A 25,529-nucleotide genomic window follows, 5' to 3' on the forward strand; every position below is an offset into this window, starting at 1 on the left:
ACTACCACCTCTCAAATTTTAGAATTGTACAAACAGGGGCCATAGCACTCAGACCTGCATGGAACTAAAGCTTCTGGGTAGTCTAAAGGGTTATTTATATAGAATACAATATATATATTTGTTAGAGCTGATGCAACTAAGTAACAGACCAGGTAGCTTGAACATGGTTATTTATTTATTTCTTACAATTTGGAGGCTGGAAATCAACAATCAGCATAACTCAGGTAGTTTCCTCTGGAGGCCATAGTAGAAACACTTGTGGTAGCCATCTGTCTCTATCTGTAGAAGGCCATTTGAAGACTTCCCATAGTCTTTGTAAGCATGCTGCACCTTAACCTTATGAGGACATCAGTCACTCTGCCCTATTGGACACATTGCAACTTCCTTCCCTTGCTATTATCTTTGTGTGTAAGTGTTTTGCCTGCACATGTGCACTCTATGTATGCTGAGTGCCCACAGAAGGCAGAAGAGGGAGTCAGATCCCCTGAAACTAGAGTTATGGATGGTTGTGAGTTGCCATGTGAGTGCTGGGAACTGAACCCATGTCCTCTGCAAGAGAAACAAGTGCTTGTAACTGTTTGAGCCATCTCTACAGTCCCTCATTTTAATTTTTAAAATGTATTAGTATTGGGGGCTGGCAAGAGGGCATGTGAGCCTCACTCAGAGGTCACAGGACAGCTTTGAAGTGCCAATTCTCTCCTTACACTGTGGGGACCTAAGACTAGAATACAAGTTGTCAGTATTATATAGAACATGCTTTTATCTGCTGAGCCATCTCACCAGCCATCATTCCAATCCTTTAAGATATTATTTATTACTGTGGCATATGTGGGAAAGTGGACAGTGGACAGACATATGGAGGTCAGAGGACAACTTTAATGCATTGCTTCTTCTACCTTGTTGAGGCAGGGCATCTCTCTCATTCTTTCTGCCATGCTGCGCACTCCAGGCTAGCTGGCCTGCAAGCTTCCAGGTGATTCTCCTGCCTCTGTCTCCTATCTGGTAGGATTGTTGAGAATACAGATGCATTCCACTATATCTGTCTACTTTACATGGATGTGGATCAGATTCAAGTTGTAAGACATTCACAGCAAGTGCCTTTATCCACTGAGCCATCTTCCCAACATTCATTTTAATTTGTTTGACATGGAGTATTTGTGTTCCCCCATCTTCAACCTCCTGAGCAGCTACCACACAGCACTGCTCCAAGCTATGTATATAATTGTAACAGTTTCTCTCGAGGGTGAGTATCATCATGTCTTCAAAGTAAACTAGAGCAAATAATTGCCTTCTCACATAGCTAACATCAATTAAGCTTCTCGCTAGTGAGTTCTTTCGTGCCTTCGAAGTGAACGAGGATGACTGTAGGCTTTCCCACATTGCTGACACTTATATGGTTTTTCTTCTGTGTGAGTGTGACCTATTTCATGAATTCGGAAGGAACTGGGACAGATGAAGGCTCTCCCACACTCCTTGCATTCGTAGGGCTTCTCTCCAGTGTGGGTTCTCTCGTGTATCTGCAATGAAGTGGAATGACTGAAGGCTTTTCCACACTGCTTACACTCATAGGGCTTCTCTCCAGTGTGGATTCGCATGTGAATTTTAAGGTGAGTGGAATAGTTAAAGGCCTTCCCACATTCCTTACATGTGTATGATTTTTTGGCACTGTGAGTTCTCATGTGATTATTAAGACATGAAGGATATCCAAATGCTTTCCCACAAATCTTGCACTCACATGTCTTCTCTTCAGCATGCATTTTCAAATGTCCATTAAGATTTGAGGAGATAGCAAAGGCTTTTCCACATTTGACACACACAAAAGGCTTTTCTCCTGTGTGAGTTCTTATATGTTGAATAAGTCGTGAGGATGTAAGGAAAGCTTTCCCACATTCCTTACATTCATAGGGCTTATCGCCATTGTGAGATCTGACATGTATACTAAGTCCTGAGTACTGAGTGAAAGCTTTCCCACACTGATTACATACATAGGGCTTCTCTCCAGTGTGAGTTCTTCCATGTATCTGAAATGAATTGGAATAATTGAAGGCTTTCCCACACTCCTTACACTCATAGGGCTTCTCTCCAGTGTGAGTTCGCATGTGAATATTTAAATACGCAGGGTATCTATAGCCTTTCCCACATTCCTTACATCTGTAAGGTTTCTTCGCATTGAGAGTTTCTATAAGAACAGCAAGTCTTGAGTTCATAAAACTTCTCCCATATTCATTCCAGTCATAAAGTTTGTCTCCATTGTGAGTTCTTCTTCTGTGTGTCTGAAGCTGTGTCTCATTAATAAAAGACTTCCCACGGTCACTGCATTCCAAAGATTTCTCTTGTGAAGCAATTTTCTGATTAGCCTTCACTGGGATCATACAGGTTTCTTCACTCTGACTGAACTCACAAAGTTTCTCACCAGCACAGTTTTTCTTCTGAACCATTAGAAAGTCTTTTCTATACTGACTACAGTGATAATTATCCTGTGTGGTTTGAGTTTTCGTATGTGTCTTAAGAGAAGAGCGTTCATTGACAAAGTCTCCAGATTTTGTCCAGTTATAGAGCTCCCTTCCATTCTGGCTTTCTGTCTGCTGACAAGAGTGAAGAACAACATTTTTTTTTCCTTTGCAGCCAATTGGTATGGTTATAACCATTTGATTATAGCAAAACATTATAATTATGATTATTTTTCACTACGTGTGAAACGTGAACTATATAGTTCATACTTTGTTAAGTGCTCACAGGTAGTGTAATTAAACACTCCAGAATGCTGTGTCATCTGGTCTAATCTTGAAAAGAATTCTATACCATTTGAAGAAAAAGATGTAATTTGTATGAGTTCTGAAGCAGTGAGTTTCATGACACCCTGGCGGCACAATTTCATATTATTTCTTCAGACATTTGTTCATGGGCATTATCTGCTTCTCTCAAACCTCCTATAATGAAATCACTAGTTTTCTCCCTCAAAGGGCTTTAAGCCTCTAATTTTCTTTGAGACTAACAATAAGGTTTTTTTATTCTTACCATTTGCATCCCATTGGATATGCTGCTGCCCTTCAAAACTCCCTGCTGGGGTGCTAAACATTTGGTTTCAAGCTGCATTTTCCATTCTGAAGTAAAACAGAAAAATAAATGTAAGAGTTTGGAGAAAGAAATGGAAAACGGGAGTTGAAAAATAAGGCTTGAGCTAGAGAGATGGCTCAGTGTTTAAGAGCACTGACTGCTCTTCCAGAGGACCCAGGTTCAATTCCCAGCACTCACGTGGCAGCTCACAACTGTCTTTACCTCCAAAACCTGACACCCTCACACAGACACCCATGCAGGCAAATACCAATGAAAATAAAATAAAAATAAATTATTTTTAAAAAATAAGGCTCATGTATTTTTATTTTGAATTTTAAAAGGTATAAGAAAGTAGAAACAGATGAGGATTTTTTTTCTGTCCTATTTGCCAAACTAAGCAGCTAAGCCTTGAACTCACTACGCAGCCCATACTGTGCTAACTTCATAACCATTCTGCCTCAGCTTCCGGAGAAGAATTACAGGACTGTGCCATCATGCCAGGCAAAGATAATGACACGGGATCAAACTTTTTGATAGTATTAAAAGTTGATTCTATAAAAATGAAAACCGATGGTAATGGTGAACAGAAATTATCAGGGAAAGAGTAGAAAATTTCTAGAAAAGAGCATTTCTAAAAGCAGTAAGTTTAAATAAACTAAAAGAATATTGGAAGTTAAAGATTTTCCTTCTTGCCTCAGAGTCCTGAGACAAATTTTATTTAGAACCACTTCATTATAGGAGCTGGATTGCTTAAATGGATAAAGTGCTTATTGCACAAGTTCAGATCCCCAGAACTCACATAAGGCTGAGCATGATAGCATGTATCTGTAATTCCAATACATTTATGACAAGATGGGAGACCGAGACAGAATTATCCTGAGGGCTGCTGGCCTAGCACATGGTAAACAAAGATACTGTCAAACAAAGTGGAAGGTGAGGACAGACACAAAAAGTTGCTCTCTGACTCCAAAATACATACTGTGGCAACCAGCATCTACATACACACATCATACACAGATTTCCTGAGTGTGCGCACACACATATGCATGTATCACAGCGTGCATGTACAGGTCAGGGGACTTGGGGTGTTGGTTCTCTTTCCACCAAGTGGGTTCCAGGGACTGAACTCAAATCGCCAGGCTTGGCTGCATATGTCTTTTCCTGCTGAGCCATCTCTCCAATCCAACACAAGGGTTTTGTTTTTATTTTCAGTTTATATCAGTTGTAAACATACTAAGCTTTCATTAAATAGGATTTGCAAGCCCAGAGGTGGTGGCACATGCCTTTAATTCCAGCACTCAAAGCAGAAGCAGATGGATCTCCGTGAGTTCAAGGCCAGCCTGATCTACAGAGTGAGTTCCAGAACAGCCAGGACTACACAAAGAAACCTTGTGGGGGTGGGGGTGGGGGTGGGGGTGATTTCCATGAATACTGACCTGGGAAAACTATCTTCTGACCTGTACTAAACTCTTCTTGTTCCAACCAAGAGACCAGACAGGGTTTGATGAGCTGATATCCTGTTCACAAGGTAAGACACATTGGTTAGAATGCTCAGACAGAAAAAATGACAGAACTTCCCAGGGCTCAAGAGTTAGAATTTTTGCTTTTTTTTTTCTTCTTGCTTTGAGACCAGAGGGCCTACATAGCCTATGGCTGGCTTTATGCTCACAGAAATATTCCTCTTTCAGCTTGAATTCCAGACATGTGCCACTAAACCTGGCCAGGAACTAGAGTTGTAATGATAACAGAGAAATTATTTTTAATGGGCTAGTAATTAAGTACCACCTGTCTATGCCTCAAAAGTTTAGTTTGCTCTGGAGCATGAGACCCCAATTAATTTAGTCTCTCTCTCTCTCTCTCTCTCTCTCTCTCTCTCTCTCTCTCTCTCTCTCTCTCTCACACACACACACACACACACACACACACACACACACACACACACACACACATTTACAAAGCACTGGAGGTTCCTTTCTGTAGTCCTGGGATTGCACCCAGGCCCCTGCAAGTGATAGGCAGATATTCAACCACTGAGTCATATCTCGACCCAGGACTTTCTTTTTATTCAAACAGGAAGTAAGAACTGCAACAGTCAGAATAGGGGGGTGGCGCACGCCTTTAATTCCAGAACTCAGGAGGCAGAGGCAGGCGGATCTCTGTGAGTTCCAGGCCAGCCTGGTCTACAGAGTGAGTTCCAGAGCTACACGGTGAAACCCTATCTGAAAACAAAATCAAGAGAGAGAGAGAGAGAGAGAGAGAGAGAGAGAGAGAGAGAGAGAGAGAGAGGGAGAGAGAGAGAGAGATAACTGCAACAAAAAGATCTTTGTTCTTCTAGGGAAATTAACTACAAGTGGTTTATATATAGTATTATTCATCACAGTCATCAAGACAATCAAACTTTCTTTTTTAAAAAGATTTTATTTATTTATTTATTATATATACAACATTCTGCTTCCATGTATATCTGCACACCAGAAGAGGACACCAGATCTCATAACAGATGGCTGTGAGCCACCATGTGGTTGCTGGGAATTGAACTCAGGACCTCTGGAAGAGTAGTCAGTGCTCTTAACCCCTGAGACATCTCTCAAGCCCAACAATCAAACTTTCTAATTATTATTGTGTATGTGTGTATAAGTGTTCATGTATGTGGGTGTGCTATGTGGTGGTTAACATCACCCCTGGCCTTTACTTGAGAGCTGGGGATCTAATTCAGGTCCTCTTGCTTGAGTGTAACCACCTTACTTACTGAGTCATTTCCCGACCCCTTCCTTAATTAAATACATGTATTTGTGGGTATGCATGTGTGTGGTATATGTGTATGTGGTATATGAACATGTGTGTGTGCAGGTGTGAATGTTTGTGCCCACATGCAAAGAACAAAGGAGGGTGCCAGGTACCATTCTCTAACACTCTCTGTCTTACTGCTTTAAGGCAGTCTCTTCTGGAACCTTGGCTTGTGTTTTTCCAGCTAGACTGGCAGCCAGTAAGTCTCTTCATTTCCAATCTCCCCTCAGTTCCACACTAGGGTTATAGATGCATTCAAGACCACAACCACCTTGTTATATAAGTACTGAGATTCTCACCCCAGGTCCTCAGAAAGGTCTCTTAACCACTGAGCCATCTCATGAACTCCAAGAGAGCTTAATGACACACAAGTGCCATAAGATTTTACAACGAGGTTTCTAATTTAGCCTATTAACATGGAGAGGGAAAACATATACTTTCTTTTTGGGGTGGGGGGAAGGGTTCGAGGTAGGGTTTCTCTGTGTAGCATGGTTGTCCTGGCATTTACTCTATAGACCAGATGGCCTCCAACTCAGATCTGCCAGCTCTGTGTCCTAAGCACGGGGACTAAAGGCACGTGCCGCCACTACCCAGCAAAAATTTTAGAGGCCTTGGACTTTTTGAGATCGACCCCAGTACATTAAAACATATTTAGAGTGGTATACGCCTTTAATCCCAGCATTCAGAAGGCAGAGGCAAGGGTAATATCCGTGAGTTTGAGGTCAGCTTGTTTACCTGCTGAGGCCAGGTTCTGGTAGTTCTCCAACGTCACCTCTCTGTAGAGGCTTCTCTGGGCTGGGTTCAGGGAGGTCCACTCCTCTTGGGTGAAGTCCACAGTCACATCCTTAAAGCTTACTAACTCCTGAAATATTGCAGACATGCTGGTTTTAGCTAAATAAGATCTTTGTGTATGAATATGAGAGGTGAGGAACTGGGACCGAACACCTACAGAAAACTCTTTAGCCTCCAATTATCTAACACCAAGGTCCAGTGGCTTTATAAACTCCTCTTTAAACTCGTGTGTGTGTGTGTGTGTGTGTGTGTGTGTGTGTGTGTGTGTGTGTGTGCGTGCGTGCGTGCGTGCGTGCGTGCGTGTGTGTGTGTGCGCGTGTGTACATGTATACTGATAGGTATACTTGCCTGTGCAAATTCATGTTAAGGCCAATGTTAAGGATGATGTTGGGATGTCTTCCCCAATGAATTCTTCACCTTATTTTCTGAAAGAGTTTTTCATTAAACATAGAAATTGCTGTTTCAGCTACACTGGCTGATCAGAGAGTCCTGGAATCTACCTGTCTCCACCCTGGCTAGAAATGGAACCCAGAATCCTGACTGAGCATGCTAAGCTCTACCACTGAGCTCCATCCTCAGCCCTAGGCTCACTCTTAATTTCCTCAAGTCACATGGCCCTGCTGAAAAGGAACTGGCACCAGCAGCACACAGAAAACATCAAGGTATTTCTCCGTATTAAGCACAGAGGTCAGCACTTCCTAAGGATGTGATGGATGTGAGACATGAAGAAATGTCTGTAGAAAAGGAGACTGTCATCTACCTTGTCATCTGCCAGAGAAGTCAATAATGGAAGAAACGTTCAGGAGACCAAGGGCCAGCGAGATGGCTCAGTGGGTAAAGTTACTTCCCACCACGCCTGATGACCTGAGTGTGATCCTAAGACACACATGATGCAAGCAGAGAATTGTCCTCTGAATCCACACACACTGTGGCATGTGCTCATGTAAACATTTGCATCTACACATGCGCACTCGCATGCCCAGCCACACACATAAGTAATAATAAAAGAAAGGAGAGTTGACACCATGAAGATAAAGCCAGGTTATTACTGAAAAATCAGGACTATCTGTAAGCTTCCAAGTCACTTAACAGGAAAAGTTTTGTCATAAGTCACTGTCAACTTGACACAAACCTAGACATAGCTGGGAGTAGAGAGTCTCAGTTGAGGAACTACCTTCATCAGAGTGGCCTGTGGGGCATTTTCTTGATTTCTCATTGATTAAGGAAAGTCCAGCCCATTGTAGGTGGTACCATTCCTGGGCAAGTGGGTCTAGGATGTATAAGAAAGGTAGCTGAGCAAGCCAGTTGCATGAGCCAGTAAACAGATTGCACCATTGGTCTCTGTGCCAGTTCCTGCCTCAAGTTCCAGCCCTGGCTTCCCTTGGTGCTGGATTATGATCTCAGCATTGTAAACCGAAACGAATCCATTTTCCCTCCAACTTGCTTATGGTCCTGATATTTATCATGGCAACACAAGGCAAACTATAACAGGCTCCATCTTTCAGTAAACTGTACAGGGAACTAGATTCTTAGATGAGGATCCACTTGCTCTAAACAGATCTAGAGATAAGTTTGTCCAGAGGACACTGTCTACAGGTGGAGCATTTTCAATGTGTGTGTATGTGTATTTTTTTTTTTTTACCTGATAATTTGTCAGGCAGTCAGTCAACATCGTTTCTGATGATACCTTTTCTTCTCGAAGGCAGAAGTCCCCCGAAAGATCTTATGGAAAAGGAAGCAGGTATGAATACTCAGTTGTCCATAATTTCATTCTTAGGCAGGGAAGTCATTCCACCCTACTACAAAAGCCTTAGGTAATCACCACACACACACACACACACACACACACACACACACACACACACACACACACACACACACGAGTGCTCTTCCTCACCTCTATGTGCCACAGGATGCTAAAGCAGTCCTGTCCCATCTATCACCTGAAAGAAGGATGGCTAGGGATGCTGCTTATTAGAATAACTCTTATTAATAACTGAAAGGTTCAGGCATTATGCTGGCCTGCCCCTATTACCTGGTGGAACAGGCAGTACCCTGGTCAGCCCAAGGTTCCATGGGAACTAAATCTGCATGCAGGTGCAGAGGACCCCTTTAAAAGACAGGTCCCTGCCCATTTACACTCTCTCTGTTTCCTCTCGGCTTTCCTCGCTGCTTCCTGTCTACTCTCTTCTCCCACCTGTGCTCTCTCTCAGTCTGTCTATGGCAACAGGCCATGGCAGTCAGCCATTTACCCTGTTCCTTTCCTCTTCTATGTCTCCCTACTCTGCCGGGCCTTATAATAAACTTATAGTCAACATGTCTCATGTCTCAGCATTTTTCTTTTCTTCTTTTTAAACAAAAGAATAACAATAACAGCCTCATTTCACAAGTAAGGAAGCTTTATGCCCTGAAAATGCTACTTTATCAGTGCTGGAGCTAGCGCTCAGTCAGTTCAGTATTTGCTGAGCATGTATGAAGCCCCAGGGTCCATCGTAGCATAAAAATGGGCATGATGGTGCATACCTGTCATCCCAGCTAAGAGGTAGAAGCAAAAGGATCCCCTGGAACTGGAGTTAGACAGTTGTGAGCCACCACTTGGGTGCTAGGAGCTCTTCTGCAAGAGCAGCAAGTTGAGCCATCTCTGCAATCCTGAGAACTATCTTTTTAGAGAGCTCTCAGCAACATAAGCTATTCTGGCTCAGAACACAGTGCTGGAAGTTCCTAGGTGAACCTTAGGAATTCTTCTGAGGAACAGAATCAGAAGACCTTACCATGGGACGACGGAACAGTCGCTGCCATCCTGTAACAGGGAAGTGTGCCCGAATAATCCTTCCACTGGGGCTGTCATCACTTTAGTACAGCTGGTGAGTTTCAGTGGACAGTGGCACTCTCCACTGCCTGCTGTACACAACCATTAACATTCCTGTAATATCAACCACTAATTAACATGAATGACTTAGTCATTATCTGTCAATGATCATACATAGCTATATGCAGGAAGTACACACGAAGATCACTAAACACAGTACTCTCTGAAATGTGAATTCTAGTGAGACTAGCTGCCATTTACTGAGGAATGCTATGTAACACACTGTGCAATGAGTGTGTGTGTGTGTGTGTGTGTGTGTGTGTGTGTGTGTGTGCGTGTGTTTGCGCGCACACATGCACAAGCATGTGTTCAATGAATCATTATAACCACCCTTCACAGTAAATACAACTGCCCTAAAAAGATCTACATTCAGAGCCAAGTACTGTGGTACACGAATGCAATGCCAGTGCTGTGGAACAATCTTTTGTACACTGTGAATATTTGTTGCTCTCATTAGCTTGGTAAGGGCAAAATGGCCAATATCTAGGCAGCTTAAGTGGGACTTGTGGACAAAAAGACAGTACGGGATGAAGAAGGAAGGAGTTGCCAGCTAGAAGCAGAAGTAGAAGATGAACATGCCGTGCTGAAAAAAAGGTAACATCACCTGGTAGAGCATAGGTAAGAAATACGGGTTTAGTTGAAAGAGCTAGTTAGTAACAAGCCTAAGCTATTGGTGGAACATTTATAATTAATAAGTCTCTGTGTGGTTATTTGAGAGCAGGCTGGTAGGATAGAAAATTCCACCTACACGCCAGCCCTGAGGAGGCTAAGTCAGGGGAATTGCTGTGAGTTCAAAGACAGCCTAGGAAACAAAACAAAATCTTGCCTCAAAAAGACAGGGAGCTAGCAAAATGGCTAAGCAGGTAAAGGCACTTGCCTCCAGACAGTGTAAGCTTGACAGCTTGAGTTTGATCTCCAGGACCAATGTAAAGGTGGAAGGCAAGAACCAACTCTACAAACTGTCTTCTGACTTCTACTCATTAAATGACATGTGCACACATGTCCCCTTGTCCCCACATCATACATTACATATATACACACAGAAAATAATCATAAAATTTAAAACAGAACAAAACAGAAAAGACTCTATATTCAGAGAGCATTTGTGGTTGCTCATTTATCACCCAGTTTAAAAATGATGATGCAGGATTTGAAGGCTGGTAAAGGTTTCTTTCATTAGTGTGCAAACTTGCTCTCATCTTTAACAAGTGGTAAAATTACAGATACAATGAGCAGATGGTTATTTCCTTGTATGCATGTTTTCTGTACATGTAGAGGCCAGATGGTGTCTGATGCTCTTCCCTATTCATTTAAGACGGGGCCTCTCCCTGAACCTGGAGCTCACATTTTCTCAGCTATGCTGAAAGCCAGCAAGCTCTAGTTAAAGATGTTAACTGGACACCTGGTTTGATATATGAGTGCTCAGATCCACAGCAAATGTTCTTAAACACTGAGCCATCTTTATGGTTCCAAAATAATAATTGGTCCCAAAACCAATAATTCTTTGGTTTTCAGGTATATTTTTGTTAGTGGTGGCATTTGATTCTGTTTTGCAGGTGTGGGAGATGGAACTCAGGATCTCATGCAGGGTAGACAAGAGTTCTACCACTGACCTATATCCCAGTACTAACTGTAAGAGTATTTGGAAAGAAGGAACCTCAGAACATAATTTAAGCAGTAAGCAACCTCAGCAAGTCTTGGTAGGAAATACTGAACTCAAAAGACATGTCTTTGGTAGGCACGTGCCTTTAATCCCAGCACACGGGAGACAGAGGCAGGTGGATCTCTGTGAGTTCGAGGCCAGCTTGGTCTTCAGAGTGAGTGCCACGATAGGCTCCAAAGCTACACAGAGAAACCCTGTTTTGAAAAACAAAAACAAAGACATGTCTTCTCCCCCTAGCACAGGGAAGGCTAGAGTCAGCCCTGTTTAACACCTATTTTATGGGTCTTTTCAGAGAACCATCTTTTAGCAACCTTTTGTTTTAGGGTTTGTATGCTTGCCTGAAACAAGATCTCACTATATAGCCTAGGCTAGTCTCCAACTCACAGCAATCCTCCCACTCAGTCTCTCAAATCCTAAGATTATAAGCAAGTACCACCAGCATTCCTTCCTTAGGTGTAATAAGGTAGGAACAGTGTTTCATAGTGATTAATTTTTTTCACCAGAGTTTGCTTTTATTTCCTTCTCAGTTTTCTTTCTTTCTTTTTCTTGTCTCCCCCCCCCCCCGACCAGTCTCTTCAGCTCAAATACACACATCTTAACTGTGCCCTGGCGTTTTGACAATGGCTTATGTTCCAATACATGCCTAAACAAGATAAAAACGTCTCTACAGAAAGCCCACAGTCCTCCCTTTGCAGTCCTTTCTTGAATTTGTGATCTCCTTGCTTCAGCCTGCCAACTACTTGAATTACAGATATGTACCAGAATGTCTGGCTCCCACACAAGCATTTCTGTTTTTTTTTTTTTTTCTCTACCAGATATAATCTGTAAATGAAAATGGGACACGTTGTTTTCCAGATGTTGATTGTGGAGGCAAAAAAAGCCAAAAATAAGAAACAAAATTCCTAACTCTTGCTCCAGTTAACTTGTGATGCTTCTTTATCCAACGAGAACTTAACTCTCAGTAAGTCCTGGCATCTCATCCTAAATGACCAATCCTCCCCTCCCGACCCCCCGCTTTGTTAATAATTGGTTTTCTAGTACAATATGCCAATTACACCAATCTTAGGAAGGACAAATGGTTATAAAGCTTACTATCTAACAGAATAATGAACTATCTTCTTTCATCTCAATGACCCCACACAAATACAAGGCAGGTTACTGTCTCTTAGCTGCTACAGAAATGTACCCATTCTCTCTCAGAGGCAGCAAGTCCCTGAGAATTTATTTCTTTGCTGTGTTTGTCAATAATGTATAGTAGTAGTAGTAGTAGTAGTAGTAGTAGTAGTAGTAGTAGTTTGTGTGTGTGTGTGTGTGTGTGTGTGTGTGTGTGTGTGTGTGTTTATGTAGGTCAGAGGCCAACTTTCTGAAGTTGTTTTCACCTTCACCATTATGTGTTTGTTACAGGACCATATTCAGGTCGTCAGCCTGCTGAGCCATATCTCTGGTCCCATAACGTACCCACATGGTAGCATAACACTTGTCTGTAACTCCAGTGGAGTTCCAGGGGATCTAGTACCCTCACATAGATATATAAAGGTAAAACACCAATGCACATAAAAATGAAATAAATCTTAAAAATTAAAAAAAATTAAAAACCACCTGAGCCAGATGGTAGTGGAGAATGCCTTTAATCCCAGCACTTGGGAGGTAGAGGCAGGTGGGTCTCTGTGAGTTCAAGACCATCCTGGTCTACAGAGCTAGTCCCAGGACAGACTCCAAAGCTACACAGGGAAACCCTGTCTCGAAAAACAAAACAAAACCACCTGGGAGAAATGTATTAATATCATTTTCTGGAATTATGGACTTGCCTTGAAATATTTGCTATATATATTTTATATGATTATGGGCTGGGCACATATTTTGAATTTTAGTATTTCTTGAAAAGCAAAATCTCATACCATCTTTAAAAAATGCTTATAAGCTGGGTATAGTGGTGTACACCTTTAATTTCAGTACTCAGGAGGCAGAGGCAGGTGGATCTCTGTGAGTTACAGGCCAGCCTAGTCTGCATGCTGAGTTTCAGGCCAGCCTGAGCTACACAGTGGGTAGAGACCCTGTCTCGAAACAAAAACAAACAAACAAAAAAAGGTGACCTATACCTCCAATAAAACAAAAAGGTACAGTGACTTGTACCTCCAAGCCTATCTCTGGGATCCTCAGATGAACTTGATTTAAATAGAGGGCAAGACACACACACAGCTAAGCAGTCCTGGTTGGTGTATGATCATCCCCCACATCATGACTGCCCAGGCTCCAGTCCCTCCGGCATTCTGACCTGACCTCTTTCCAAGGGACAGCCCCGTCCCCTGTCCTACCCCAACTACACACACTGGATCCCAGCCTCTCTCTTCTCCCAACACAAGATTCTTGTAGAAATAACAACTGAAGCGAGTCCATGATTTCAATAGTCTGATTTCCACCAGGACAGTTAGAGATCCTTCTGAAACTGTGCAGTCGAGTATTAACTAGATTTAACTAAATGACAAAGTTAGGTTTCTAGGAAATGTGTTACATTAAGAATGAAAGGGTGAGAACAACACTGTTTTGTGTGCTCACCCACCAGCCACAGCCTGACGGCACATGCAAGCATCCAATGTGATTTTTCATTTGTTTGTTGTTTTAATATTTTATTTATTTATTTATTATTTATACAACATTCTGCTTCCATGTATGTCTGCACACCAGAAGAGGACACCAGATCTCATAATAGATGGTTCTGAGCCACCATGTGGTTGCTGGGAGTTTAACTCAGGACCTCTGGAAGAGCAGCCAGTGCTCTTAACCTCTGAGCCATCTCTCCAGCCCTGTTGTTTGTTTTTTTTTTAAGACAGGGTTTCTCTGTGTAGCCCTGGCTGTCCTAGAACTCACTCTGTAGTCCAGGTTGGCCTCGAACTCAGAAATCCACCTGCCTGTTTCCTGAGCACTGGTATTAAAGGTGTAAGCCGCCACCACCCAGCTATGTATTCTGTTATTTTTTTCAAGTGTATGTATGTGCACTATGTGCATGCCTGGTGCCCAAGAAAGTCAAATTCCAAGTATTAGATTCCCCTGGAACTGAAGTTACCGATGGCTACAAACCGCCATGTGGGTGCTGGGAACCAAATATTGGTACTCCACAAGAGCAGTAAGTGCTCTTAACTGCTGAGCCCTCTCTCCAGTGCCCCCAAAGCACTATTTGTGGTTTTGGCCTAAAAGTATACTAATACTAATTACTATTATTATTGTGTGTTTCGGGAATCAGTCTATGACTGAACATGTATAGAAGTAGAGGGCTCTCTCACTGTGAGCTCGAGGGATTGAACTCAGGTTGTCAAACTTGGGAGCAGGCACCTTCAGCTGCCAAGTCATCTCACTGGTCCTTTATAAATCATTATTAGTGTGTGTGTGTGTGTGTGTGTGTGTGTGTGCGCAAACTCTCATGCACACATGTCTGTGTGAAGGTACAGGTGCCATGGTATACAGAAGTATGCAAACAACTTTGGAAAGCTGGTTCCATCTTTCAACTGGGGGTTTCAGGGATTAAATTCAGATCAAGCTCATACAGCAATTTTTACCCATAGGCTTACCCACTGAACCATTTCAATACCCTTTTTAAAGTTTGTGTTATTACTGTATTGTGTGGGGGTGCCCATGGTCCATGGCACCCATGTAGAGATCAAAGGGCAATTCTGGGGAGTTGATTCTCTCCTTCCACCATGTGGCTCCCAAGGACTGAGCTAAGGACATCAGCCTTGGTACCAAGCACCGTTACCACTTTACTTCTTTCTCTTTTTGATCATCCCAAGTGCCAGGAGTACAGATGTGCACCTTTACTCCTGGTGACTCAACCTTGTGTTTGGGTGTGCAGGTGTGTGGAAAAAGCAGGCATGTCACATGTATCCAAGTGCCTACGGAGGCCAAGAAGAAGGTTCCAGATACCTTTAAGCTAGAATTACTGGCTACTGGTACATAAACTTGGATCCTCTGGAAGAACAGTAAGTGCTGTTAATTTGCAGAGCCATCATTCTAGTGCCACAACTCAACTAGGAATGTTAACACTTGTCATCTGGGTTATGGAGATATAAAAGATGAGCAGAACAGACTGGCTTAGCTCCCACAGGTTTATAAATCTAACTGGAGAGCCACATATGACAAAGCACATCTAAATTCCTACTATTTGAATGGAGGGCCAGAGTCTCAGTTCAAGTCATTGCTGGCTATACAGTGAAGTTAAAGCCAACCTTGAAAAATAAACAAACAAAAACCAAAATCCACACAATTAGAAAGAATACCATTAGACAAATGACAAGGTTTAAAGCCCAGTTCATAACCAGCCACTCCCACTTTGCTATCAATACCCAAGAAAACAGATCAGGGATTTCTATCTAAATCCAAGTTAATGGTCAATGGTCTCAATCTTGTTTGATAGCCCAGGGTGGCCTTGAACTTTCTACCCTCCCCAGTTTCTGTAGTGCTAGAATTATATACCTGTGGCTATCTGGCCAAGGTCAAGTGTTGAGAATGATGGTAATTAAAACATGATTGATGAACTTGTCTGCTCTCTCTAAGAAATATACAGGTAGCAGGACACAGCTGGGTTTGCAAAATCTGTCCTTCTGCTGTGGGCAGTCAAAAGCCTATTATTCATTCAATAAGCACTGGAGACTTTAAAAAATATTTTTATTGTGTGTGCATGTGTAGACATGCACATGATGAGGTCAGAGGACAACTTGCAGGAGCTAGTTCTCTCCTTCCACTGTGGGTTCCGGGGATCAAACTCAGCTTCCAAGTCTTGCATGGCAAATTCTTCTGCACATGGAGCCACCCACTGGCCCTGGAGCAAACAATCTCACCAAACACAACTTAAGGGATGATGGGTTTAATCTGGCTTTCAATTAGAGACTATATAGTCTATCACCAAGAAGGAGGCTAGGCATGAATTCAATCAGCTATTAATATCACATTGACAATCAAGAGCAAAGAAATGAATGAATCCTTGCTTGCTGGCTGGCTGGTTCTTCTGTCTTATACATACAGCTCAAAGCCCCAAACCAGGGAATGGTGGCACCTTTAACAGGCTGGGACTCCCTATAGGAATTAACCATCAAGACAATGCCCTCACAGACATGCCCGCAGGCCAATCTGATTTATACAGTTCCTTTCTGAGACTCTTTCTAGATGATTCCAGGTGGATAAGTTGACAATTAAAAGCTAACAGTCATATCACAAAGGAGAAAAATGAATAATCCAACAGGATGGGCTAAATGAAGCAGGGATAGGAACGCAGAATGGAAGAAGTATGGGGAAAGACATTAAAAGCCTTTTGAAAACACTGTATAGAAGCCTACCTACCTAAAATATATACTTATATAAAGGCTAACAAATAAAACTTCAGTACCAGGAATGGATTACCTCTTGGTGATGCTGCACAGACCTCCAAACGTTACAGATTACTGTCACTTTTCCTGGCTACCTTCTAGAACTTGAGAGTAAGAACCTATTGCTGAAGACACCACATACTTGAGTCACAGAACATGAAGAAATCAAACTGCTCTTAATAGGAAGCTTCATCCCTACCAACTAGCTTTTATTTTTTTTAATTTTTTTTATTTAAATTAGAAACAAGATTTGTTTTACATGTCAATCCCCGTTCCCGCTTCCTCCCTTCCTCCCCTACCCTCCCCCCACTAACACCCTACCTATCCAATACCATTTCTGCTCCCCAGGGGGAGGGAGGCCTTCCATGGGAGAGGGGGTCTTCAGAGTCTGTCATATCCTTTGGGATAAGTCCTAGGCCCTCTCCCGTGTGTCTAGGCTGAGGGAGTATCCCTCTATGTAAAAATGGGATCCCAAAGTCCATTCCTACACTAGGGATAAGTACTGATCTACTACAAGAGGCCCCATATATTTCCAAGGCCTCCTTACTGACATCCACATTCATGGGGTCTGGATCAGTTCCATGATGGTTTCCCAGTGATCAGTCTGGGACCGACTAGCTTTTATAGTGCTGAGTGCTAAGCATGCTATTGGGGTGTGTGTGTGGGGGGTGGGGGGATCACCAATTTTTTTTAATATGTAATTTATTTTTATTTTATGTTCACTGTTTTATCTGTATTATGTCTGTGTGAGGGTGTCATGTCAAAAGCCCTGGAACTGGAGTTACAGATAGGTGTGACCTGCCATGTGGATGCTGGAAGAGGAGCTAGTGCTTTTAACTGCTGAGCCATCTCTACAGCCCCAGAATCACCAATCTCATCCAGCTGTGAACTCAGCAAGCTCCAATAATGATCACCCTGGCAAGACATCACCTCTGATCCAACAGTGGCACAAACATTATGGGAATAACCAAACACTTTCTGATTGGATTTAAGACCCTCTGCACAAGACAGAACCAGGACCTCACATTATCAGAGCCAAGAACCTGTGGCTAATAGGTCACAGACAATGGGGGAAAACTTACCACTACTATTCTGCTAAATAGACAGAGTATTAAACAAACTCATGACTTATCACTACACCCATAGATTAGTGCACCTCCAAATCTTTATCAGAAAAGCTTCCTACAGCAGAGTGCTCAGGCCTAAATGAGACATCTGTATCATACCCTTCCCCTCAGGGCTCTGGAATCAGAAAAAGGGGAAATAGGAAAGGCCAGAGGCCACAAATGACTATAATGAAAGTGTTTCATTTGGTACTTGCACAAATGAACTCACAGTGGTTATGTAACATGTACAAGACAGGGGCTGGAGAGATGGCTCAGAAGCTAAGAGCACTGGCTGCTCTTCCAGAGGTCCTGAGTTCAATTCCCAGCAACTACATGGTGGCTCACAACCATCAGTAATGGGATCTGATGTCCTCTTCTAACGTGCAAGCAGATATGCAGACAGAACACTGTATATTTGATAAATAAAATAAATCTTAAAAAAAAAAGTACAAGACCTCTGCAAGCTCAAGCCAGACAGAATTCCAGCACAGAGGGGAAGGATGACATGAAGTCTAACACCTAGCAGAGGAATGACTGGTAGCTTATGGGAGGAGAGTTAGTTGTCAGCTTAAAACTATGACCTCTTGTAGGTTGTCTACAATTCAGTGGATGGAGTATTTGGGCAACACAAAGTGGACTAGAAGAGAGGAAGAGGAGGAGAAGGAGGAGGAGGAAAAAGAAACAGAAGCAGAAGAGCTGGGTGGGAAGGGAGAGAGGAACTGATCTGGGAGAAGTTTGGAGAGGGGAGTGAATATGATCAGTATACACTATTAAACTCTCAAAGGGAATAAAATTAAAAACAGCAGTCACAGGTATATTGTATGACAGGACATATTTCATGCTGCCATTGAGTGATTTCGAAGGGTCATGATGAGGTGTTAGCTGGAATGTATGGCTTGATTCTGACAAAAGATGCTGAATTGGTGAAAATACTAGACTATGAGTTTATGTCACATACTATTAACACAGAACTAAATACATGAATTGCTTCCATATTTACATGCCAGTATGCATTCATGATCTAAAAAGAAGATGACTATGGAACAGCAAAAATATGAGAGACCACATTCACTTAACTTTTATTATAGTATATTGTTGAAATTGTTCAATTTTTTAGCTATTTGTTCATCTCTTTACTGTACCGAATTTATAAAATAATCACAGATACATATGTTTAGGGACAGAAAATGATACACAGAGTTCTATACCCTCTACAGTTTGAGGTCTCTCCTGACATTCTTAGAAAGTATCAATCATAAGACCTGGGGAGATGGCTCAGTGAGCAAAATACTTGCTGTGTAAGCATGAAGACATTGAATGTGGACCCTAGTACCCATGTGAAATCCAATAGGTAGGCACACGTCAGTAACCCAAGCACTGGAGGGGGTGTGGGGTCAGAGACTTGTTAGCCAGTGGGTTTAGCCGAAATGGTGAGCTGCAGTTTTAATGAGAAACCCTATCTCAAGAACTAAGATAGGCAGAAGACACAGATGTTGACCTCTGAGTTCCACGTGTTATCAAAACACATAAAAATCCACATGCATATATACACAAAATACACAAATAAATGATTTTAGAACACATTTATTAAAAACAAAGTCTCTCCGATAGATAAGGGGAACATTTTATTGTTCATTTCACTCTGAAACTTGCAGATGATGGAGTTCTTTTCCAGTGAGAAAAGAACTCATGTGACCACTGCACACTGGCTATGGTTTCACTATTGAAAACACAGGCAAATGAGTAAAGAGAAGTATATATGCTGGGGGCCCCAGTAGAAACCAAAGATGCTATTTTAAAGGAGGAAAGGTACTCACACAATGTGGTAATATGAGTAAGATATGGTGATACAGACCTGGAATTCCAGCACTTAGGAGGTGGAGACAGGAAGTCCATGAGTACAGGGTCATCCTCAGCTACACAGGGAGTTCAAGGCCAGGCTGAGTCCTGTCTCAAAACAAAACCAGACATCATAGTTAACAAGGAAGAATATGCTTAGCAACTATTCCACAGTTTACATGTGAGAATGGGATAGCTAGGTGACCACACCTTTTAATGCTAAGGACAACCATCTAAAGTTTGAACAAGTGTGCTAGTTCCCACACTTGTCCTTATTAAGGACATTAAGGCTAAGGTATGAAAAGCAGTGGCGTTATACTGAGCTGCATGACAGCCGTAATGCAGCAGGATCCTTTCTATAGCACACAAACTCAAATTGCTATTCACACATCAAACCCAAGTTGCTGCTTATAAAGCCTAGGAGTCCGAGAGACCTCCACCTGAGCACAGGGGATGGGAACAGGATCCACTGTTCCGACAGCTATAATTTACCAGAGGGCCCAGAACTGACTCAACACCAGGTTGGGCCTTAACATTTATGCCAGATTTATGGGATATCCACATCCTGGAGTATTATGGGCAGTGGGTATGGAGAGTCAAAGACACAGCATTTGTGATGACCTGTTCTCAGATAGCCTAGTAGGTCTGCCATTTGCTGTCTTGATGTACGGCCCAAAGCTGAGAAGGGCAATTTCTTCTATCAGAACAGTAAAGCAACAAAAGGCTATCTGGGACAGATACTCCACAGGGCATGAGAAACACTGATAAAATCTCTACAGTGGAGTATTGAAGTGCACTAACATGATTAGCTGTTGGTTTCAATTTGTCATAAAATTTTAAAATAAAGGATGCATTCTCACCAGAACTAAAAAACTAAAAACTAAATAAATAAATAAGCCACCGAAAGCAAGATGGCTCAGTAGAAACAGGTGCTTGCCATCAATCCCAGGGCCCCACAGGGTGCAAGGAAAGAACCAACTCTCCCAAGTTGCCCCCTAATCAACACCTCCCCCAAAATAAATATAATTAAAAACTAAAGGAAGGGATGAGTGAGTAAAAGATGCTGTACTTTTACGTGTGTCATTAATAGTGTGCCTTGGCCAGCGAGATGGCTCAGTGGGTAAAGGTACGTGCTACGAAGCCTGAAAAGCTGAGTTCGAGCCCTGGGTTGTAACAGACAACCAATTTCCATAAATGCGGCAGCACTTCTGCATGAGCACAAGCACCCTACACATGTACACACACACACACACACACACACACACACACACACACACACACTAAAACAAATGTGAAAACAAAGTGTGCCAAATGAAAATCCTGGAAGATACTATCAATGTCATACATGTAGTCCCAGAGAGAAGTGTATCCAGTAAAGATGTTATCTGAATGGACTATGTGTCCTGGAAGATACTATCAATGTCATACATGTAGTCCCAGAGAGAAGTATATCCAGTAAAAATGTTATCTGAATGGACTATGTATGATGACAAAGTTGCTGCGGTACCTCAAAGGCAGCCGGGAAAAGTATACTGTGTTCCTGCTGGAAGGATGAGGCACACTACAGATAACAAGCTGTTGAAACGGGCACAGAGGGGCTGGTGAGATGATTCAGTGAGTACAGTGCTTGCTATGCAAGCCTGCTGACCCACGTTCAATCTCTGGAACCCACATCAGGAGGAAGGAACAACTCTACAAAGTTATCCTCTGACCTCCATGGACACACACCCACACACACATCACGCACAATAATAAATTAAATAAAAAGGGGAGCTGGAAAGATGGCTCAGCGGTTAAGGGCACGACTGCTCTTCCAGAGGATCCAGGTTCAATTCCCAGCACCTACATGGCAGCTCACAACTGTCTGTAACTCCAAGATCTGACAGCCTCATACAGACACACATGCAGGCAAAATGTCAACACACATAAAAGTAATTTTTAAAAACTAAATTAAATAAAGAGAAATAGGCACTAAAAGGAATACATTATCCAATACATAAATGAAAAATATTTACAAGCTGTTGATTGAACAGAATTAGTAGCAATATTCAACACTGTATACAGGAGCTTTAATTATGGACACACAACACTAAGATTGCAGTAATACACTGCAAGGTACTATCTACGTATCTATCTGATCACATAAATTCTAGATTTTGAGTTAGATCAGAACACAGAACTCTTATTACTTACTTACACACAAAAAAAATTTACCACATACTCATTTTTAAATCATTAACTCAAGGTGGACACACCTATACTCACAATGTGGGACGCCCGAGGAAGGAGGAATGAGTCCAAGGCTGGCAAGCCCACACAACATAGCAAGACCAAATAATAAATACCCAAATTTGAAGTTTCAAGGTCCCTTTATTTTACTTATTTGAATTCACAGCAAGTAAAAATGGTGGCTAGGGAACAAGACGGTTTGGGAGTAGCATGGGTGAAGGTGGCGGGTGGGTGGGTAGGGGGAGGAGGAGGCACAAAGGAGAAAGATCTATTCACCAGAACAAGATTACAAAGCAAAAATTAAACAATACTTATAAAATATCATCCCAAAACAATATAAACCAGACACAGACTTTCACTATGTAATGCTGATGGCCTCTAACATGTGATTTCCTGCCTCAGTTTCCCAAGCACTAGCACTTCAGGTGGCCCATGCATTATAGCTTATAAGAATACAGCTGAGGGCTCTTACTCACTTGAAACAGCCAAGTGATTTCCCCTTTCAAAACAAATGCCTGGTAGTTACAATTAAAAATCTGCTTATTTTCCCCCAGAACAAGTTTTAAATGAGGTTAAAAAAGATTGATTCAGAAATTGCTATATAGAAAAAAAAAAAACTGGGAAAAGGGAAAAAAATTAATGTATGTCAAAATAAAATGTGTGTATGTCCTCTGACCTAGAATACAGGACCTTAAAAGCTTACTCTGACAATACACCTCCATAAATACAGGTAAGGGAGAATAAAAAGGCTGGCAAACTGGCTAAAGGCACTTGCAGCATAAGCCTGTCTACCTGAGCTGGGTCACCAGAAACCACACAAAAGAACAACCAACTCCACAAAGTTGTCCTCTGACCACAACCATGTCATCATCATTCAGGTATGAGCATGCACACATACTAATTAAACGAAAGTTAAATTTAAATTTAAAATTAAAAACCAAACACAAGGACATGTATTCACTGAAGGTAACTAATAGATGTTTAAAAAAAATTAGGTGGGATGACAGCTGGGGTACAAGACATTCCTCCTGTCAAACTATCAGCCTACAAATTTATTTAAAAGGAAAATTATCTGTTAAAAAAAAAAAAGTGTTGAGTCTGTGGCTTGGTGCAGAGTGCTTGCCTAGCATACCCAAGCCCCTGACTCAAATCACCAGCACTGCAAACAAGCAGAGTTCGGTGATGGTCAGGGCTTTTAGCAAACACCAAAATTAAGACCACAACAAATGGATGCCTCCATAAAAAAATATAATACAAACATGTAACATCTACAAATTATCCTATAAATAAACTTTTGAAATCTTTGGAGGTGACAATGGGAAGCTGTGGCACCCAAATTTACTGGAAGCAAGATGTGCCTGTTAACCCAGCACTTGGGAGATGGTGGTAGGAGCATAAATTCAAGGCCAACTAAACCAATAATAAGCTTAAGACTAGCCTGAACTACAAGACACACTGCCTCAAAAAAGAAAAAGGGAAATCTGTCCTATCTGTCCAACCTTGTCAACTACATGAATACAGCCAAATAATGGGTAACCTTTATGACTTACAAATAAATACAATACACACATCTTTTGGTTTTATTTTTTGACACAGGTTTTTGGTATATAGTCCAGGGGGACCTCAAACTTGTAGTGATACTCTTGCCTCTACCTCTCAGCTATTGGGATTGCAGGTATCTGCTACCAAGCCCAGCACAATATAGAAATCTTGAATGGATTATATACCTCCAAATATCCAGAAGCATGCTTTTGTTTTTTTGTTTGTTTGTTAACAATGTAGAGAATTTTGGATGTTTATAGATCAGATACCACATGGCATCATTTTTAATTTTCAGTTGTTTTGTGGTGTGGGGAATCAAACCTAGGGCTTCACACATGCTAGTCAAGTATTCTACCACTGAGCTATATTCCCAATTAGTTTTTAATTTCCTTCTTTTTTAGAGACAAGATCTTATGTGATCCAGGTTGGCCTACAACTTACTTATGGGCAAGGATGACCTTGAACTCCTAATCTTCCTGTTTCTGTGGATTAAATGCTGGGATTACAGGAGTATAGGCTATGACACTCAGTTTATGTGGTACGAGAGATTGAACCTAGGGATTTGTGCAAAATAAGCACTCTACCAACTCAGCTGCATACCTAACTCTATTCTTTAATTTTCTTGATTGAAATCTAGTAATTTTGTTTTGTTTTCCAAGACAGTAGTTCCGTCTGTCCTGGAACTCACTTTGTAGCCCAGGCTGGCCTCGAACTCACAGAGATATGCCTGCCTCTGCCTCCCAAGGGCTGGGATTAAGGGCATGCACCACCATCATCCTGACACATCCCCCTCATTTTCAGTTTACATCTTCTATCTAGTAGAGGAAAGAGCAAACAAACTTTTCTGCAAAGAGGTGAATGTACCATAACAGAAACTGAGCCATAAAATATGCCAGTATATTTAAGATTTTTTTAAAATGTAAAATGGGGAGTGGGGTGGGAGAGAGAACACTAATTTATCAATCTTAACAGTTAATTCTACAATTTTTACTAATAAAGCTTTCCACATCTCTTCTGTTGAGGTCCACATTTTTAAGCAATTTGGTGATGAACAGGCCTAATATCTAACAAAAAATACGTGCAGCATGAACAAGGCCATGGATTTGATTACTAACTAGTACAATGCTATAAATGGGATACAGAAACAAACACGGGCCTGGGAAATTTAGATGTCCAGAGTAGCTCACTATCGTTTATTGCGGTTTTTGTTTGGCTTTTATTTTTTATTTTTTTTTAAGATTTTATTTATTATGTATACAACATTCTGCTTCCATATATATCCGCACATGAGAAGAGGGCACCAGATCTCACTACAGATGGTTGTGAGCCACCATGTGGTTGCTGGGAATTGAAATAAGGACCTGTGGAAGAGCAGCCAGTGCTCTTAACCTCTGAGCCATCTCTCCAGCCCCTGGTTTGGTTTTTAAATACGGTGTTGCACTATGTAGCTCTGGTTAGCCTGGAACTCACTATGTAGACTCCTGAGTGCTTAAGATCTAAAGCATGTACAGCCACACCGGCCTGGGGTTTCTGGAGTGGACTTGGGGTCTACCAACATTTCTACTCTCACAGGAAAAGACGTACATTCTAAGTCACTAGGGAATATGTCTTTGTTTCTGAAGCTAATGGTCAAAATAACATACACACAAAAATACAGCCCAACAATGTGAGTCAAGCTCTCACCTAAGGCGCTGAAATGAGGCCGGGCACTCCACCTACTCCAGCGAAAACTCGTTCCCTTCTGAGAGAAAAAGAAGAAAACAACCGCCCTGCGGTTTCTGCAGAACGGGACAGCGCGGGTCGCGCCCTGTGGGCACGTCCCCACCCCGGAGGGGGACGGGTGCAGCAGAGCTCAGCACCCCCGCCCACCCGCTATCTCCCCATCACCCCCGGGCAGTCCCTGCGAAGCGGCACTCACAAAGGCTGCTCACTCGGGAGGCGCTTCTGTCCAGATAGGGACCGGAAGAGGCGGCCGCGGCCGTATGTCACTTCCGCCCGCACTTGGTGTGCGGCCGGGTAGGGGCTCGGGTCCTACCTTGTTTTACTCCCATTGTCCGAATTCTGCTCCTCGCGGTGAGGACGAAGGCGTGGTCATGGCTTCACAGCGGGAGCTGGCGGCCAACGCTGGCCTCCAGGACAAGACAGATTTAGAGCCCAGGGCGTGGGTCGCGCTAGGGGCGGGAAGGAGTGCTCGGCGGCGCCCAGGCCCTGGCGCCCAAGCTCTTCCACAAAGTTTCCTATGGGTGCTCATCAGAAACTCTTCAGCCTGTCTGCCGCATTAAACTCTT

At 42.3% G+C, this 25,529-nt stretch overlaps 1 protein-coding gene across 3 annotated transcripts; it reads right to left on the reverse strand.

The window, feature by feature from the left end:
• Positions 1-153: 153 nt before the first annotated feature.
• On the reverse strand, positions 154-25,132 carry LOC100774561 (zinc finger protein 426). Of its 3 annotated transcripts, none has more exons than XM_027411439.2 (8): positions 24,925-25,132; positions 19,487-19,578; positions 9,408-9,559; positions 8,279-8,358; positions 6,580-6,706; positions 4,494-4,574; positions 3,019-3,104; positions 154-2,582 (listed from the first exon to the last, which is right to left on the reverse strand). In XM_027411439.2, the coding sequence occupies exons 3-8, from the start codon at positions 9,433-9,435 to the stop codon at positions 1,323-1,325; spliced, it is 1,662 nt and encodes a 553-aa protein (XP_027267240.1). In that variant the 5' UTR covers positions 9,436-9,559; positions 19,487-19,578; positions 24,925-25,132; the 3' UTR covers positions 154-1,322. The 3 variants fall into 3 exon arrangements, with proteins under 3 accessions (XP_027267240.1, XP_027267238.1, XP_027267241.1); XM_027411437.2 differs by having other exon boundaries at positions 154-2,585; positions 24,925-25,131; XM_027411440.2 differs by lacking the exons at positions 6,580-6,706; positions 9,408-9,559; positions 19,487-19,578; positions 24,925-25,132 and having other exon boundaries at positions 154-2,585; positions 8,279-8,342.
• Between the last annotated feature and the right edge of the window lie 397 nt (positions 25,133-25,529).

The sequence above is a fragment of the Cricetulus griseus genome, chromosome 4 (assembly GCF_003668045.3).
Source record: "Cricetulus griseus strain 17A/GY chromosome 4, alternate assembly CriGri-PICRH-1.0, whole genome shotgun sequence".
NCBI lineage: Eukaryota > Metazoa > Chordata > Mammalia > Rodentia > Cricetidae > Cricetulus > Cricetulus griseus.